The 19,536-nt window shown below is 40.3% G+C and overlaps 1 protein-coding gene and 1 long non-coding RNA gene across 2 annotated transcripts in view; one reads left to right on the top strand and one right to left on the bottom strand.

Moving 5' to 3' along the window:
- Positions 1-4,332, bottom strand: part of LOC106682176 (uncharacterized) — a 12,759-nt gene extending 8,427 nt beyond the window's left edge. Inside the window, exon 1 of the mRNA XM_067046214.1 lies at positions 3,200-4,332. Within this exon, the coding sequence (XP_066902315.1) occupies positions 3,200-4,263 (1,064 nt within the window). The 5' untranslated portion in view covers positions 4,264-4,332. The remainder of the gene's footprint in view (positions 1-3,199) is intronic.
- LOC106682189 (uncharacterized) overlaps positions 1-19,536 on the top strand; it is a 704,551-nt gene that overhangs the window by 465,690 nt on the left and 219,325 nt on the right. The gene's annotated exons all lie outside the window — the stretch shown is intronic.

Genomic DNA, 19,536 nt, shown 5'->3' on the forward strand with positions numbered 1-19,536 from the left:
AACTGCCTTTTTTCTTCTCTTGGGCTCTTGTTATATTATACAATTAATATATAAATTATTAGGTCACAAAAGTTTTAAGTTATGAATAGGCACTGGTGGAAAACCAAAATCGTCCGAATAAATCGAGGTTAAAAATTTCTAGTTTTAAATTTCTTTGAAAAATAGTATTTGGTACTTTGAGACGAAGCTAAAAACAAAAATGAAATGCTCTTTTCTAATCATGTTAGGCTAACATGAGTTTAAATTTTGTGCATCTCATTTTTATTACTGGCTTAATTTTTATATTGTCTTCATTTTTTTCAAAATTTCGTTTGAAATTGTTTTTTTTCCGATGTATGATTTTTGGTGCATCAAATTTAAATTATATCCAGTTTGTCTAAAATGTGTAAAATGAGCTTGCCAGTAACAGGAATCATCAACGGCAACAAACTGCAAGGCATCCCTTGTTAAGTGGAGGAATCGGAATTGGAGATCAAGTCACTCCATTTTCAAATATGCAGCATACTTTGGAGGATAAACAAGCAAAAGTCATACCTATCAGCTCTAAGGATAAAATACAGGCAGATAATATGTTAACATCCAAAAATTGAATACCTAGTGCCAATGGAAGAAGTGAGTTTGATGCTCATCTTAGCAGAGACAATTTAGAATATTTCACTCTGCCTACTGTAATTAGGACAGAATCATCAGAAATTCAAACAATACCACCTCAGATCCCTAAGACCACTCCTGTTCAAACCAGTGGGCAAACCAACATGAAAAATGTTCAGAATGGAACCAGAATTGAAAATATCATCCATCGCAACACTATTTCTATCAGCCATGAACATGGTAATATTCGAACACAAAAGGATTCTCCAGTTCCTCTTCCATATCCTCAACGAAGTTCATTTCCTTCAGCTAGATAGTGTCAACAGACTGTTTCAGTAGCAACAACACCAGCCGTTACTTCACCTCTGATTACTTATTCAGATATTCAGTCCACCGAAAGAACTCCTTCAGCAACTCAAATGAACTCTTCACAACTTCAATTACAAATTACAACTGCTTTCCTCAAATCAGAAGATGAGACACCGCTATCTTCAAATGTTAACTGCCATGCTATATCGGGATCACCCCTTGATAGTATGTTCTTACTACAATCTTCTAATGACCAATATCCAGGTAACATGTTTCGTTACAGTGCGAAACTGAGCTTCATCTCCTTTTGTATGAAAACGATTTTGACAAATTTGACAACTTACACCACTGTTGGACGAGATTGTGATTGATACCAGAACCTAAAAAATCTCCTAACAGATGTCCATAGGTTTGCAACTGAAACTGTGGTTGACATTAGCGTTTGTCTTGGTATTTATCTTATATTATTCTGTTGTTAATATAATAATTATCATTAACATTATTACTGTTACTACATAGGTTATAAAGTTCTCTTTTCACCACAGGTTTCCTAACAGGTGAAACTTTATTTTGCAGTTTTGTTCGGTTGGTCATTTTATTTGAATTTGCTTTGTTACATGCACTTAGGGTGTGCATTTACTTTCTTAATTTATGTAGCAATGTTTACTATTTCCTATTTTTCTATACATGAGTTATTTATACAATTTATTTCTATATACAAACTTAATTATTATGTTTGTTTGATCATTGTATCTTCAAAATTTGTTTCCTTTATCTTTCTGCATTGCTCTCGCATGAACATTTTCACAAAAAATTCTGTCCATGCTGGTCAATATCCTTCTATATTAAAAGGCCTCTAATCTTTATACATCTTTAAAACCACACCCTCTTCACATGTACACCACAGTTTTGTTTCTTATAAATTAGCACAGCTTAATTTAGGTGGGCGGTTTGTTTGGGGAAAATGTCCCCCCTCAAATTTGAATAGAATTCAAGATGAATATGAAAATGCTGCCATCTAGTGGGGAAAAAAGAAGTTAGCTAAGTACCTCTTGAGAGTGAAGAGACAACACAGACAAGTGAACACAGGCTGTCTAGGGCAATTAGCAATCAACTATTCCTCAGGATGAGCGAATAGGTTAATCAACACCGCCAGGCAGGGAACGAAATGATGAGGAGGATGAGGGAACTAAAGAACACAGCAGAAGAACAAGTCCTCACTATAAACCAACATCAAGTAATTGTAATCTCATTCATTAATGTAATCAATAATCAAAATTAATAACTAACGCAATAATACAGATCGTAATCATCTTGGACAAAACATAATCAATTGTCATTAATCATCCAAGAATAGAGGCATTTTATTTTTTATTTTGTTCATCATAGTTATAATTTATTTCTACATACAGTCCACTTCTTTATTCAAACCATCCATACCAGCATATAAAAATTTAATTTGGGTAATATCCCCCACTTTTATTCTGAGGAATACCTGAGTTAAACAGTACAATCATTTCAAATAAAAATCAATTTACAATACAGCAAATAAATAGTTTACTTTAATAAAATGTTGCTAAATGGAGATAAAGATGGATAAAAGGAATGTTTTAAATCACCTCAATTGCCAGGCAGAGACTTGGTCTATGTTGACCAATGTTTTGGTATCACATCGAATAAAAAGTTTTTATAGACTTTGACACTGTAATAACTAAAATTTTATCCTCAGTCATTAAAAATTAAAAAACCTACAAGCGCGTACGTATTTCCAATCGTCGATCCACTACTACAACCACACCAAAAGTAACCTTCTCTCCATCTATTCCTTCTTCAGTGTTGCCATCTCTCACAACTTTTATGACACGAATTTTATGAGTTTTATTTTGTAAACCTGCATTAAATTTTGTACTGAATGTATTCCTTTGTTCGTCAGTATTGTATTGTAAGATCCATAATTTTTATCGTAATTAATACTCATTGTCTACTAATGAAAGTTTTTTTTTCTATATTATCTTAAAAACAAATGGGTACCTATTTATTATAATTTTAGATGCTGTATGAATTTATTCAATTTGTTTTTCCATTAATCCTGAGTAAATAATAATCTCATAAGTAATTGTAAACACGACAATTGTAATAATTGAAAGAGGATTTTATTTACAAGCACTTACAATAGCATTTGTAATATAGTTTGCATGTTATCACTTCTCAGCTTCGAAAATAAATAAGCGGGAATAGATATACATTCGTGATATTAAAAATTCGAATGTTCCTGTATTTTAAAAGTTACTAAATTCGCTAAGGGCGACGAACGGTTAATTCATCGTTCAAATCTTTGATAGAATCAGTACACTTAAATTTACCTTGGAACCTGCTTGGTACATAAGGAGAAGGCAATGTACAGTTATACAGCCCCATCCAGTCTGTGCCGTGGAACCATGAATGATTCTTGATGTCGTCACTTCCACTCTTCAGATTACCAAACCTCTTGGATAAATCCACTTGAAGAATGTTTCCTAGCAAGTCCACCAATTCTTTAGAGAAGTGATCCGGAGTTGTATATTTTCCAGTGAGGATTTTACTGTAGGTTTCCAGAATACGCGAATCCTTGAAGGGAGTGTAGCCGGCCGACATCTCGTAAAGAAGAACGCCTAATGACCACCAATCGACACTTAGTCCATAACCCTTGTGGAAGATTATCTCGGGAGCCAAGTATTCAGTCGTGCCACAAAATGTGTAAGTTCTGCTATCACCGATCCTCTTGCTGATACCAAAGTCACCCAGTTTGATGTAGCCATTGATGTCCAGGAGAATGTTCTCCGGCTTTATGTCCCTGTGGACCACCTTAAGACAGTGGAGGTACTCCAATGCAAGCACTGTCTGTGCTCCGAAAAATTTAGAAACTGTTTCATTGAATTTCTGACTTTTCTTGAGATGTAAGAACAAATCACCGCAAGGATAATAGGTAAGACAGAGATAAATGGAATCGGCATTTACGATGGACATTTCAAGATGGATACATAACGGAAAATTCAATGCTTGGAGGATATCCCTTTCCCTTAAAATGCAGGTTACTTGTTTTGACTTCTGTTTTTTTTTTTGTTTTTTTAACACCTTGATTGCATATCTTGTATCATTTTCTCTTAATCGAGCGAGGTACACCTTCCCGAATGCTCCTTGAGCTAGGAGTTTAGTAAATTCGAAATCTTTAATGTCACGATGCTCTTCAGTTTTACGATCATACAGTTCATTGAACTCTTGGTGTGCTTCTATTAAAAATTTTTTCCAATCTCTTATTGGGAATATATTTCTTTTCGTAAGTGGAACCTTGAGTTGCATGATCGATGATGTCGTTTTCTTCATTATTCTATATTTAAAACATAAAGTTTGTATTAACTTATACTATAAGAAATAAATACTGTTTATATTTTATATGATTATTAATTATATAATCACTTTCCAACATATGAAAAGCTTTTAACCACATGTTTAATTTTTTATCCGAAATTGCTTGTAAACTTAGCTACTCAGTTTAAAAGGTGTTGGTGATACACTCGAAATGAAGGTTACTAATGTAACCTTTGATTTCATGGGAAAATGAGCTAATAAATGTTAAAATAGAATAAAGTGGAAAGTTTTTTGTTTCCTCTTGATGCCAATTTCTCTTTTAATGAATAACCCCCTCTTAGCGTACAATATAAAACACCATGTGAAGGTGTTTAATATCAATAAAAAAATATCAGCGAAGGATGTCTCTTCAATCTACCTTGCTTTGTACATTATGTAAGGTACACCGATTTTATAAACTCCAATATTTCCGCATTTCAATAGTGTAACAACCTCTAAGTGAACTGTTGAGGTAATTCCTAACTACTGCAGTCAAAAAAGGTTATACTGTAAGGGTGTCCCTAGGACAACCAGGCTGTGGACTCAACATTTTGGTCCACCGTGAGGATATATTATTTTGGGTGTTCTAATTTTTCAGGGAATGTAAGGTGGTCTGGAACAAACGTATCAGTTTGAGAGCACCTATGGAGGAATTGTGTGTTATCAACAACTCAGACGTTTTTCCAAAACCATATGATATCACATTATTCTTGAAACAAAACACCACAAATATGAAGCATCTGGGCACTGGGTTTGCGTAGAAAAAAGGCTTAAACAACAGGATGAAAGTACAAAGTTGTCTAAAGCAGAACCTATACCACCCAAACAGTGGTTCATGTCGGTCGCCCATCGATCCTACCTGAAGGTAAATTTTCCTCATTCTCTGGCAATATTTAGGTCTGGCCCTTTTTCAGGGATTCTTTTATGTCTTTGGTTCTCAACCAGAAACGAATTTCTAATGTAGTCAAATTCACCTACCTAAATGGTGTACTTTAAACACCGGAACTGGATTGTATCAAAATAATCCGAAGATCTGAAACCAATTACGACCTGGCTTGGACTAGAATACTTCAAAGGTATAATAAATTAAACATATTAACGACTTGGCCAGGATGCAGAAACTGCTTATGTCCCAAAGATAAAACTCGCCAGTGTACATCCGTTTTCATCTGCAGACAATGTATCATTGTCCACCAACTATGTTGTCACCAACTCCACCTGTCTACACCTACACCTGAAGGTAACCCACCCGTAGAATCAGGTATCGGGTTTAAAAAGTATATAGATTATACATACCTTAGGGATGATCCGTCCCAGGATAGTGCAGATGATGAAATGGTTAGACGCACCACGTTATACCCACCAGGTACCTGTCCACATGTCCACCATGAGATATGTGGGACCTTCGTCTTGCCGTGGAAAGACAAAGGATCGGAAGGGCTCCAGGACTAGATAGCATAGATGCTGCAAGAACAGTGTCCCTTATATCAAGGAAGAGTTGTTGGATATATTCAACGAGTGTTTGGATAAGGGGTACTTTCCAAACAAGTGGATGATTGCAGACTTGAGACTGCTCTACAAGGGAAGTGGTAAGGATAAAGAAACGCCTAAATCCTATCGAGCAATATGCCTCCTCCCAGTAGCTAGTAAGGTCCTGGAGCACATTATCGTCCTCGGCCTTAGACCAATCCTAAGTGCTGCAAGTCATCCACGGCAGTCGGCTCGACCCATGGCAGGAGAACTACGGACGCGCTGCTGAGAGTGTGTAAGAACGTGGAGGAAGGGGCGGAGAAATATGTCTTATTGATCATGTTTGACTTCCGCCTTCAACAGAAGGCCAGCGGTTGCAAGAGCTCGAGACACCCAGGAATCTATATTCCCTCGTAGGCATTACCTCAACAACAGGAGTGTCAGGATCAGGGGTAACTACTACGAGGTCGAGAGAAAAATCGAAAGAGGTTCGGTCCTAGGATCAGCTCCGTGGAAGCTAGTATTCGATGAGTTGCTGGGGGAACTAGAGGACAAAAGGTTCCTTGCCACAGCCTACGTCGACGACCAGGCAGTCGTCGTGGCCAAGGACAGGAGATCCAGACTAAAGACAGAACCGGAGAGGTGCGCCAGTCTCATAGGGGAGTGGTGCCGGAAGAGGAAGTTGAGTATGGTAGCAGCCAAGACACAGGCCAAACTGATAATAGGCTCCACAGACAGGTCTTATCCTATCACCCTGGATATCCAAGGAGAGAGGGTTAGACCGGGTGAGGAGGTGACATATCTTGGTGTGAGGATAAGAAGAAGATTCGATGCTACTTCTCACCTGGTGTATCTAAAGAACAGGGTGACACTGTCACTCAATGGATTAAGTAGGTAGGGGGTGCATTTTGTGGCCTCAGGTACCCTGCAACTATGACCATAAAGATGTGATCTTGGGTATTCTGAGGTACGCATCACCTGCGTGGAGCCGAAACCTCACGCAGACACAGGAGAGAAGACTAGCCACCATACAGAGATTGGCTCAGCTGAAGGTCACGAAGACATACAGAACGGTGTCATATGAGGCGCTGCAGGTGCTGGCCGAAGTGATGCCCCTAGACCTCATCCTCAGGGAGGATGTCCTTAAATATAAAGTAAAGTGGCAGGGACTAGAAGGGCTACCGGAGGAGCTCCGAGAGAGTATCGGCGAGACTCCAAACTTATGGAAGAAAATACTGCGGGAAGACTCAATACAGGAGTGGAATGGACGGTGGGTAGCAAGCCAGAAGGACGCTACTTTGAGAAAATTCTTCCCTACCGTCCTTTCCAGATTGAAGGCTAAATCGGTCCTCCCAGACTATTGGGTCTCACAGATCCAACAGAACACGGGGGGTTTCGGGGAAAGCTGCAGAGCTTTGGAAAGAACATCGACCCCCGGTGCCCCACATGCGGAGTTCCTGAAACAGCAGAACACGTAATTGCTCCGCCATGGAAGGACATCGAGCCAGGCTGTCGAGAAAGCCCGGGATTTTCCCCCCCGCCGAGTTGAACTTTTCCTGTGTGATTGAAGAAGAGAATTATCCCTTATTCAGAGAATTCATTTACGGGTAGAAGGTGGTGATGAGCCCAACTCATTTCACAATGGGAAGGACTTGACCGCCCAACATCGGCGAGCCACCAGAAGAGGAGGAAGCTGACCCAGACTGAGACCAGGAGGACTGGACCAGCCTGGTAACTGCAGGAGGCACCCAGACAGATACGCACCAGGAGGACCTACCGAACGGATGCAGTGGACAAGGTGCAGCTCCATCAGTAAGGTGCTAAACCTAGTACTGGGCTGCACCACAGTAAAAAATTTAATAAAAGAATAAAGAAAAAAAAAAAAGAATTGTGATCTTGGGGAGCAGTGCCATGCACACTACCCCACTGTTCATGCATCCCGTATGTTAGAAATGGCAAGAGAGGGGGATATAAATAAAAAAAAAACGACTGTCTAATCTGCTACTTCACCTGGAAATTTTCCGGGATGGTTGGCGGCAGATTGGACAATGCTCAGCTTGCCTGTGACCAAAGGCATTCAATTCTTCTACCAAGTGAGGCGCATTTTACTGTACTTCTGGTGAAGTACTATCATCAGACATCGCTTCATACTATCTGCACTCCCCTTCTGGCTTTTATCCAAAGAAGATTCGCGATTATTGCCCAATGCAAACTTTGCCGCAAGATAAAAATATTATCTCTAAGCTCATATATATACAATCTCTAATATGTAGAATGTTCTTCACACCTACTTCACACTCTTTGATGGGTAATGTCCCACCAACCAGGTTTTCTAAAAACAATGCCTTTCATATTGCAGGAGTTGATTTCGCAAGACCATTTTCAGCACGTGAAAGTTCAAGGAGAAGTATTACCTCTCAACCAAGGTAATCCATCACCAAATAATCTATGTACTGAAGCATCCATTGATGTTTTCGACAGATTTGTAGACGAGGCCGTCCTTTCAGAATGTTATCTGATATTGGGACAAATTTTGTTGCCACTGCTAACTATTATCAAGAGCTGACTGATTGGCTGAACTCAGAAAATACGGTAAATCCTTTATTTGTTTTCACTTTCTACCAACGGCAACAGTTAATACCCAAAATAATTATTCAAAGAACCCACCTTGTTGAATCAACATTTAATTAAAAATGTTATAATTTTTATTAGATTAGTCAATTTTTAAATAGGATTTATTTTAACTATAAGATATTTATAATAAAAGAAAACATAGGATTGTAAACAAAAGCGGTGTGATCTTTTGCTGGGAAAGGAGAGGCAATCGACGATTGTTGCTGAGAATAGATATAAACATTTGCTCAAGGCACATTTATCGACATTTTCCTTTTGTTTTTTTATTATAAAATTAGTTATAATATAGTATTAAGCTGTTTTTCCTTTTTTATTAATGCATAAAATTAATTTGTTTTTTTAATTCTTTCGTTTTGTTCATATATATACAAGTTATAGGATGACCAGGCATAGTACCAGCCCTAATCCTATCTCCCCTCATAAACAAACACTCAGAATGTATATAATGCAGATTAAGTTGGGAAATAAAGTAGTATTAATTCAGCAAGAACGTGTGTTATTTCTATGCCCCCTTTTTCCTTTTTTTTTTTTTATAGTTTTTACCTGACTTCACTTAAGTGGTGCCGAAACCCGAGACTCCAGTGTGCTGACATTTTTTCTTTTTTTACTCTGTGCTAAATAGTTATTTTAAACGAGATCTCATCTCAGCTCTTTTTTTTTCTGCTATTATTTTACTTTTTCCTCCTTCCAAATTTTAAGGTGTGAAATTTTGTCTGGTAAAAGGACATGGTTAACGGGAACAACAACCACTAATTGTAGCGGCAGTCTTGAACTTTCCTCTGACTAATCCGGCGGATCAGGCAGCCCCTGCACCCCCTGCGCTACCGGTAGCCCCAGTCCCAATCATGCCCGCATTACCAGAGACTACGTTGGCCCAAGCGCATGCCAACGTACTGGCTAAATTGAAAGTGAGGACAGCTACGTCGCAGGACATTAGGAAGACCATCTCGGGCCTGGAACGCTTCTCAGTTGAGATAGGTGAGCTCAACCACTTCCTCAAGGGTGGCGACCGCATTATAGGAAGAATGGAGGTATCGGAGGACCTATTGGATCGGGACGACGCCATATCACTGCTCTGATCTGTAGGATAAAAAGGTCAATTTTCAACCACATCCAAGCGGACGAGGAGACGCTCTGGTCAGTGATAAAAGAGAGGTTGAAAAAAGCGTACGGAGCTGGCAGATGGACCCCGCAGGAGGACATATTTAACATGTTCCGCGAAAAGAGGAAGCAGGGACAGTCGAACGGACAGTACGAGGCTGCGCTATTAACCCACTTCAATTTGGTGACCGAAAAGATGAGGGAAACGCAGAGCCCAGACGTGGTGCAGTGGGAGACAAGTTTCCTGGACACCATACTAAAGGTGCAGTTAGCGAAGGAAGCCAATAAGAGGGAAGGACTGCCACAAGAGCGGACCTTCGTATAATGCGCCACAGACATGATGGACGCTAGCGCCTGGGAAGATGATACAAGGATGAAGATGGACGAAGCTGGCTGGAATAGGGCCGTCGGAATACAGCCGTCCGAGAAACGGCTCAGCGCTCTGGAGAAGAACAGACCAGAGGGACGTTGGCAGAGAAAGATGCACAGGCGACAGAAGGATGGACCAGGCCAAACCAAGGAGCAATGGTAGATAGGAGGAGCGAAGGTGCCACGGGTGTGGAAAGACATGTCATTTGGTGGCCCAGTGTCCCCGAACCCGATGGTTTGAATGCGGGAACGAGGGTCATATAGCGAGGCTTTGCCGGAAGAAGGAAGCGGGTCCAGGGGAAACTATGTAAATTAACGTTCAGAAAGTAAGGCGGAGGAGAGCCCCACTTAGGACAAAAGAGTCAGACAGTGATATCTCGGTACGTCAGAGGCTTCGGGCACAGAGATGGAAGGTGGAGAAACGAGGAGAGTTAGTGAAGGAATGTATGGAGAAGGTCCACTGAGGAGATTTTAGGAGAATGCCTACAGAGCGGCGGCCGGACGATGGTGAGTTACAACGTGAGAAAGGAGAGCAGCGGCCTGCCTATCATCAAGGTGAGAGGAGTGCGGTGCGTGGTGGACACGGGAAGCTCCAACACTATTGTATACCCGAAGGCGTTGAGAAAGCTGAGTGACGGAGAGAGGACACACCAGACACATAAAGTACAGGTATGTCATTGTCAGTTAATCACCCTGGGGGGACCCTGTAACATAGAAGGGGAAGTCGAAAAGGACTTAGGGGCATGAGGGGCTGGTGGAAAGAATATAGTGGCTCTTGTGGTAGGAAACATGCCGCGGGAATACCAAATTATTGTCGGATGCGATTTACTATCGAAGGTAGGTGCTCGCATAAGGAATGTGGGAAACCGTTGGGTTATTAGGATCGAGAAAAAAGAATTTACCTGGAAACGGTTATTGAGAGGAATGAATGCGAGAGTAGGGGCGGTTAATAAGATGGGAAATTGGAGACATCAAGTAATGAGCAAATAAGCGGATATATTTTTTAAGGAGGGGGATACATCAGGCAAGACAGGGAGAACCGTCCATGAGATCTAGTTAAAAAGGGACGTAGTCACATACGTGAAGGAGCGGAGTTATCCATAGGCACTAGTGGATAGTGGATAGCACCTTACCGTACAATAGTCCTTTATGGGCGGTGAAGAAAAAGAGTCCGCCAAGGGAATCCACGGAGAAATATCGGGTCGTTATCGACTATAGGAAATTGAACGATAATACCGTGGACGAAAAATACCCGATACCAAGAAAGGAAGATATATTAGATCGACTAGGGGGGCGGTCATATTTAGCACACTTGATCTTATAGCGGGATACCATCAAATAGCAATGCACCCAAGAGACCAACAGAAAACGGCATTCACCTTTGATAGGGGACATTATGAATTCACCCGTATGCCGATTGGATTGAAGACCGCCTCCATCACTTTCCAGTGCTTGAAGGACGAATTTTTACGTGGCTCGGATGAATCAATGTGTCAGGTGTATATGGACGACCTTCTAGTCTTCAGTAAATCGGAAGGAGATAATGTGCAGCACCTAGAAAATGTCTTCCAAAGGGTTCGGCAGTTCGGGCTGAAACTGTCTCGAGAAACGTTGGTATTAGGTCAGGAAGAAATTAACTTTCTGGGGAATATGATCACAAAGGACGGGATTAAACCAGATGCGCAAAACGTTGAGACTATTCGAAAGATGACGGTGCCCAAGGATGTCAAGGGAATACGGGGGGGGGGGGGCTATGAATTACTACCGGCGTTTCGTGCCCGAGATGGAAGAGTATCTGGTTCCTATTAATAACCTCCTGAAAAAAGGTAGCCGAATGATTGTGACATTGGCCATGGAGATTAATATACGCAAGTGCATGGAGCAGCTACAAAAAGAACCAGTGCTAGCTTTTCCCGACTTCGAAAACCAATTCACAAACACAACTGACGCGAGTGAGTACGCACGGGGGGCGTTGTTGTCCCAGGAGGGCTCAGGCGGAGACCGTCCAGTAGCGTATGCGAGCAGACGTCTCACGGATGCCGAAGCGCGATACAGTGCCCTGGATTGTTAGGGATAGTATGGGCCGTCGAGCACTTCCGACCATATGTATTCGGAAGAAAATTGAGAGTCCAGACTGATCATCGACCACTCCAATGGGTAGGTTAAATTGGAGGAGTCATCCGCGAGGGTTATAATAACATTTATGTGGTGTACAAGCCTGGGAAGGAAAATTTTGTGCAGTTTCTCAGGGAATGTACGCCTGGCGAGGAGGATACCCAGGAAGCACCCGTGCAGGACGAGGGGGACCTACCGTCTGAACATGATAGTTCGACTGGAGGCAGACTCGTGGAGATGGAAGAAGTGGATGAGATAGTGAACGACAAAGTGAGGCAGATAATCTGGAAAACGAGGACGTCCGGACTGATGAAAGTAGAATATGGCAGCTACAGACGAAGTCAGATTAACACCATCAGGTCGAAACCGGGAGCCAGAGATGACCAACTTTGTCAGGTCATAGGTCATAGGAAACTGTATGCCTTAGCACGAAATATGACAGACCCCCACCAAGACCAATGCAGGATGAGACCCCCACACCTGACACTCCATTCGTCCATCTCAAAATGGATACCTTCACCTGGAAGGGACACAAATGGATAACCGCCTTGGATCTCTTCAGTAATGTAGCTATGGCGCACTTAGTTAGGGATAAATCAGCGGACGTAGTGCTAGGAGCCTTAAAAACGTGGTTCCAATTTCCTGGCGTTCCGGACCATATTTCGTCAGATGGGGAGAGAAAATTTGACAACCTCCTGAAATCTGTACGTGGAGTGGCATCTGAATACACCGGGACATCCTAAGAGTAGGAGAGGCATCGAGAGAGTTCACAGCACCTTAGGCGATTATCTACGGGTCCACCAGATGGAAAAGGGATTGGAACCCGAAGAAGCTATGATAAAAGCAATTGCGGTCTACAACCATTCCATTCATACCGTAACTGGGTTTTCCCCCTTCGAAATCCTTTTTGGGCTTAGAGAGCGTCGACGGGATTATCGAGCACGACTGGGGGAGACAGTGAGGTTATTAATAACGTAAAGGCATTGCGTAAGCGATTGGATAAGGTCAAAGAGAGGATTATGCGAGAAAAGACGAAACGCCACAATTCAAATGTCAGAGATATTAGCGGCGAAGTAAAAATCGGGACAATAGTATATCGCACAGAAGCAAGGAGCTACAGAGATACGAGGGTCCATTCCGGTGATTGTAATTAGAGAGCACAATGTGGTTACGATAGAGAGTGACTATTAGCCAAAAAAGAGAGAGGTAGTCCACATAGAATAACTGAAGTTCCCAACATCGGGAACGCCGTAGATTTGTGCTCCCTCCAATGCGGGAGTTTGTTTGATGGCGTCCTCTAGACCTCTGGAATTGTTTTCTAACAAACGCTGTAAAATTTGAGTGGACAGCTAACGGGTCAAGGATGTATTGATTCGTGTGGTCCTTACCACTTACAGTCTTAAATTGCAGTCCTTGCTGAGGATTTTCAAGTTTTGAATATATTGATCAATTGGCCAGTTCACTCAGTTAGTAGTTGTTTCCGAACTTTCAAAATAGGTCGAGCGAAAATCTCACTCTTGGTGTTGACAAAAACAGAATTGGTAGGTATAATGTCAGCGTAGGAAGTACACTCGCTCATTAATTCATAGACGTCATATGATAGAAAATTAATAATTAACTTACGCTTTTCTTCATCACTAAGAGCCCCCTTTGAAAAATTCACGAAGTCTAAGAGTGAAGAAGCGGTCTGAAATCGTACTAGGTTTATACACTGTTCCAGTATCAGATGTATTTCAGCTAGGTATGGGTGGGTGGATAAGTAATATATATGATATATATATATATATATATATGCTCAAAACTATTTTTATTTTTGAAATCACTCATAAAGTTACTATCCCAAAAGGAATAATTAGATCTGAAATACCTGTTAGTAGGATATCGAACTTAATTTTTATTCAACCAGTGACGCGGCTAGGAAAGAAGCGCTGGGATCTCATGGAATTGTGCCCTACCATCCACAGGGGCTGGCAAGGTTTGCCTCAGAGTTTCCCTGATGAATGTAAACATTGTATGTAGAAGTGAATATTTATTTATTTTATTGTTACTTAAATTTAATTTTTTTTGACCTGTACTTAATTTTTTTTTTATTATTTTATTATATTTTTGATGTAAATTCATGTTTAAAAATAAATAAATTAATAAAGATATTATTTTCTTTTATTTATATATTTCTTTATTATAATTAATCACACATCATCCCTCTTTCTTCATTCTGCTAGTGTACCTCAGGGTAGTATCCTTGGTCTGTATTATGGATAGCAGTTTTTAAAACTGACATCTCAACCCATCCTAACACTATCAACACCACGTATGCTAATGACACATGTCTATTGTCAGTGAACAATGACCCTTTCCGTTATTTCCCAAACCCTCCTATCTCACATAACCACCATTGAAGAATGGTGCTAAAACTGGAGGATTAAAATAAATTTCAATAAATCCCCCCAAATCACAACTACTCTTCATCGTAAACCCACGACTTTCTGCCCCACAGATCCTTTAATACTACCCCACTTATTACTGTCGAACAGATCTGTTACTTAGGATTATACTAAGACTGACTTGAAATCTTAATACAAGACTGGAAAGACTGAAAGCTGCTCGTCGATTCCGACTGTTACAACATTTACTAAACAAACTTCAAATAGATTACAAAACAATTATTTACATGACTATGATTAGGCCTATCTGTATATATGTAGTATAGCTTTGGGACTCTAGAAACACCTAATTTCTCTCATACTCCATCCTTATAATCCAAAATGCTTCATAAAATGCTTAATGCTCCTTACTTGGCCTCAAATCAATTCACCCTGAACCAGATGCCAATCCTTCCCAGATAAACCTCCCAACTACCCAAACTCACTTGTCCCAACAACAAATTTACTGGTTGTATGTATTTTAATATAGTTTTAAATTAAAATTATGTATAATAATTATTATTAATTTAAATTTAATTTTTTTCTCTTTTAATTCAATGAATACTGTTATTATCATTTACTTTTTTTTTGTCCTTTTTCTCTTTTTTTGTTCTATTTATTGTTCTTCTATTTCTGTTGCGTGTGATGAATATTTGAACACTAATACTTAATACCCTTAGTTTGTGACAGATTGTATTAATTATCTTTAATAAATATTATATTATAGTATAGACAAAGTAAGTTTTCTTGGAATAAATGATACAGCTTATTATATGAACCAAGGGCCGGTACAAATAAAGACAAAAGATTCCCCCGATCCATAACCGTTCCAATTGAGGTAGTGTCACAAATCCCACATTTAACCGAGTTATATAAATTTTCCCCTTTGCGATGACGTCTTTTAGTTGTATATTGGTCAAGTTGCATAATTGTATACGCACAAAACTTCTCGTTATGCAAGCTATATTGTCCTTGTGTATTATGTAAAGGTGGAAATGTCCATTCTTTGATGTCCCTACTTTTATATAATGAGTTCAATTCCGGATTGTATTAAACAACATTAGCTTCTTTTGGAATGAAGAACCTCCTCATTTTTTATATTTATTGAAAATTTACAACTGTTTAAAAAAAAATACAATAAGTAAATATGAAGAATGTTTCACTAGATAATCGTGGAAACGAATCACCCAATGGTGGTACTTCAAATATAAATTTAAATTAGAAGGTCCCGTGGCCATCTTTTTAGACACCTAGGAGGATTATCGGGGATTTTTAAGGATGAGGGATTAAGAACTAATGGGTTGGGATGGGTAAGGAGTTTGGAATGAAAAGGCGCATATATATTTCGAGCCAAATCTGCAACGAAAGGAAGTTAAGGTCTTTGTGAATGAGTTTATTTGCGACTTAATTGTGTTTTTACGAAGGATTATTGATTGTACAGATTGGATACGAGATGAATTTGATGATTTGGTAGAGCCCCAGAGTTCAATTCCGTATGTCCAAATTGGTCTGATTATCATGGTATATGATAATTTTTTATCAAAGTGAATAGGAAATTTAGAGCGTTTGTCAAGTATGTGTTGTAGTAATCGAAATCTACAGCCAGTTTCTTGTCGTTTCAGTCTTACATGGAGATTCGAAGTAAGTTTCTTGTCTAGATGGAGTCATAAGTGCCGAATATGTTAAACAGAAGATTGTGGGAAATTTCAAAAATATACCGTAGGGCAGGAGATTAGAGGTTTGCGACGGAGAGTAAATATGTCCTGGTGGGATTTGTTAGGATTTATAAATATAGGACGGTAGGAAGTGGGATATTCAAGTGGCTTGATGGGTGTGAGAATCATTTTTATTAAAGAAATGGGTTCTCCTGTTTATAAATATATATATATATTATTTATTTTTTGCCAATATTTATTACTTACTCATTAGTTATTGTCCTGAAATATTTATTTTTAAATAATAAATTAACTGTCCTGAATCATAAAGAGACTTTGATTCGAACTTTTCTTTGGTTAAGACTCTCAATCCTGTCCTTAACTTTAGCCCACACCCTCCGCTCTGTCATACTGTTAACGGCAATAGTTCTCTCCTGCCGCCGTATCCCGGTAGTCCCTCCGTCGTCCACGTAATCCAAAAATAACAATGAATGGAGCAAACCCTGTGACGGAATGTATAGAGTAGTTGTAAGCGATGATCACCCTTTCCATCGCCTCGTCCGGCTCGACGAGATGACAGCTATTACACTCGTAGGTGGTCCCGAAGGGTATTATGGAGACGTTCTATCACGCCTCTACCTTTCGGGTGACCTGGAGTATTTAAGTGCCACGTTACCTCCAAGACTTTCATCTCTGCTCTAATTTCAGCATTGTCAAACTCTCGTCAGTTGTCAAATGAGATTCTTTCTGGAAGGCCGTAGTACTGGAACCACGTTCGCCTTCAATACTGCTTCCACCGTTTTTACTGTCACTGGGTGCGCCATTGCTAATTTACTGAAGACATCTACTACCATGATCCCCTTGTGCCCTCTGCAAGTAAACGATTCCACCTGTAGATCACCAAGTGGCGTTTCTGCAGTGGGCGTTTCTTCCTGTATCGCCTGCGGTGGGTGCTGGTCATATTTGGTGCTCACAATTATCTATGGTGTCTTGGATAGTGCGTTTCATTCCCCACCAAAAATATCGCCGGCACAGCGCCTGTAGAGTTTAACTAAGCCCTCTATGATTCATCTTGGCCTGGTGATAGGCGAGCGTCACCTTTTTTTTGCGTTGTGGTTCCCGGAGAGTCTCCACCATCATCGTGCACCGTATAAATGTCCGGTCTATTCCAATTCTTTCTGTCCGCCAGAGACAATGAACCTTGTCCTAAAGAGCTGCGTTGCCAATATACAAGTGTTGAGTCTGTCCCGATTTAGATGCATCTTTCAATGCTCTGCAAATCTGGTCTTCTTCGACACCAGATGGTTTTGAGATTACAGCTGCCGTATTTCTCCATTTTCATTAATCTTGCTTCATAAGTCTTAGTTTTCCAGATGACCTGGCGGCGTATGTCGTTTACCATCTCTTCTAGCTCTTCCATTTTCGTGGGTGTACTTGCAGTTGAGTCTTCATCTTCAGATGTGTCAACTCTCTTGTCGGTGTCCGGCATGTCATCTTCTTCTTCTTCTGGGTTCCACTCTCTTAGGAACTGTCTCCCGCTCCCAGATGGTTCACCTTTCACCGTTCACATTGCATTAATCATTACCGCCCTTGAAAGCCAGTCCACGGCTACGTTTTCCTTCCCGGGCTTGTTCACATATTCGCTTGCATCAGTCATGAGGATAAATTTCTTCTTGAAATCTGGGAATGCCAGGACCGGTTCCCTCTGTAGCCTCTTTATGCACTTACGGGCGTTGTTTTTTTTCAACATCTGAGGTGTTATCTTTATAGTATCCTCTTTCTTTAGTAGATTGTTGAGAGGTACTAGATATTCCGCCAAGTCCGGTACGAACCTCCCGTAGTAGTTCAGCGCTCCTAGCAATCGTCGCACTCCTTTCACGTCTTTGGGTACCGCCATCCAATGCAAGGCTAACACCTTTATGTATGTCTGGTTTCACGCCATCTTTGTAGATATTGTGCCTCAAAAAATTATTCTGGTTCTGCCCTAACACATACTTCTCTTTGGATAACCTTAGGCGAGGTGCTGTCTATAATTATCTTCTGCCTTCTCAGGTTCTCTATCTCTTCTGTGATGTGCTGTCGAAGTTCTTGGGGATAACGCCTTTTCTTTACATAAGTACCCTATCTTGCTTCAGTGGAATCTCATGAACTATTTTCCCAGTAGCACCCAGCTTTTCTCCCTCCTTAAAAAAAAACATCGTTGAATTCTTCTGAAATTCCAGCTTCCCACTCTTCCCTTGCATCACCTCGCCTACCTCGCCCTCAGGAGTCTCCAGAAATTATATTTCTTTCCTCAGATTTCTATTTCCCATTGCCTATTTTGGTCTTTATCCGCGCCCCCACTTTATCCTATAGGTCGCACCATCTAATTACTTGGTTGTCCCGAGTCATCTTTTCCAATACATGAACCGTAACTTGATTCCCTAGAGCACCCAACTTACTCAAACCCATTACCGCCTCTCCCTCAATGCTGCAGGACCCACCCAGGGTTATCAATTGAGAGTTACACACCTTGTCAGACAACCCAGGTTGTCCTCTCTCCGCCGTCCAATATCTCCTATGCTCCTCGCGATACGATCGTACTCGAGCTTCCGGTGTCCACCAAGCAGTTTACGCCTCCCTTCACTCTTATTACAAACTTCTAATTTATAACACTATACTAAGACATATCTGGACCTACGGACATAGCCCCAAAGTTTATACAGCTAAACCATTAAACATCAAACTTATCCAATCCTTTTAATCCAAAATCCTTAGAACCGTAGTAAATGCACCCTATTACGTTTCCAACTAAACACCATGCCCTGCATATCCCTTTTGTCCTCGACCTCATACCAACCAAATTTTCAGAATTCCATATAAATCTTTCTAATTTTCCTAATTCTGGTTCAAACTTTATCCAGTTCCACTCATCTCTACAATCCACCTTGAAGGTTAATCGGAAGTGGCCAAGATATTTATTGTAAAATAAAAATGGACGACTAAAGTTCTGGCAATTGTCAGATGCTCCACTGAAGTTGAGTCTTTGCGGCTTAAGCGCTCTTACTCAGCATCCACTGGCTCATTACCAGCGACGCGGTGAGCGGGATACGTTGGGATCTCAAAGAGCTTTGCCTGCCCCTAACACGAGGTGTATAGAGTAAGTTCGGGAATACTCAGGTTGATGGTGTAGTAAATCTATATGAGAGGGTAAATGTTACTAGTGATTATTTATTTATTTTTGTAATTATTATAATGTTTCTCTTCATGTACATTTTGTGATTATGTTATTCTTTTTTCCTTCTGTTTATATATATTTAGAGAGAGATTTTAATTATTTGTATGTATTTTTTCCATTTATTTATTTTTATTGTTCTTTTATTTGATTCTATTTTATTATGAATGTGATCTGTTATCACTGTTACCTATTGACTAACAATGTATGGCAGATTGTGATATTTATCAATAAATAAAGTTTAGAAATTCCAAAAAAAAAAATAATA

The sequence above is a fragment of the Halyomorpha halys genome, unplaced genomic scaffold (genome assembly GCF_000696795.3).
Source record: "Halyomorpha halys isolate HHAL.00 unplaced genomic scaffold, Hhal_1.1 Scaffold394.1, whole genome shotgun sequence".
NCBI lineage: Eukaryota > Metazoa > Arthropoda > Insecta > Hemiptera > Pentatomidae > Halyomorpha > Halyomorpha halys.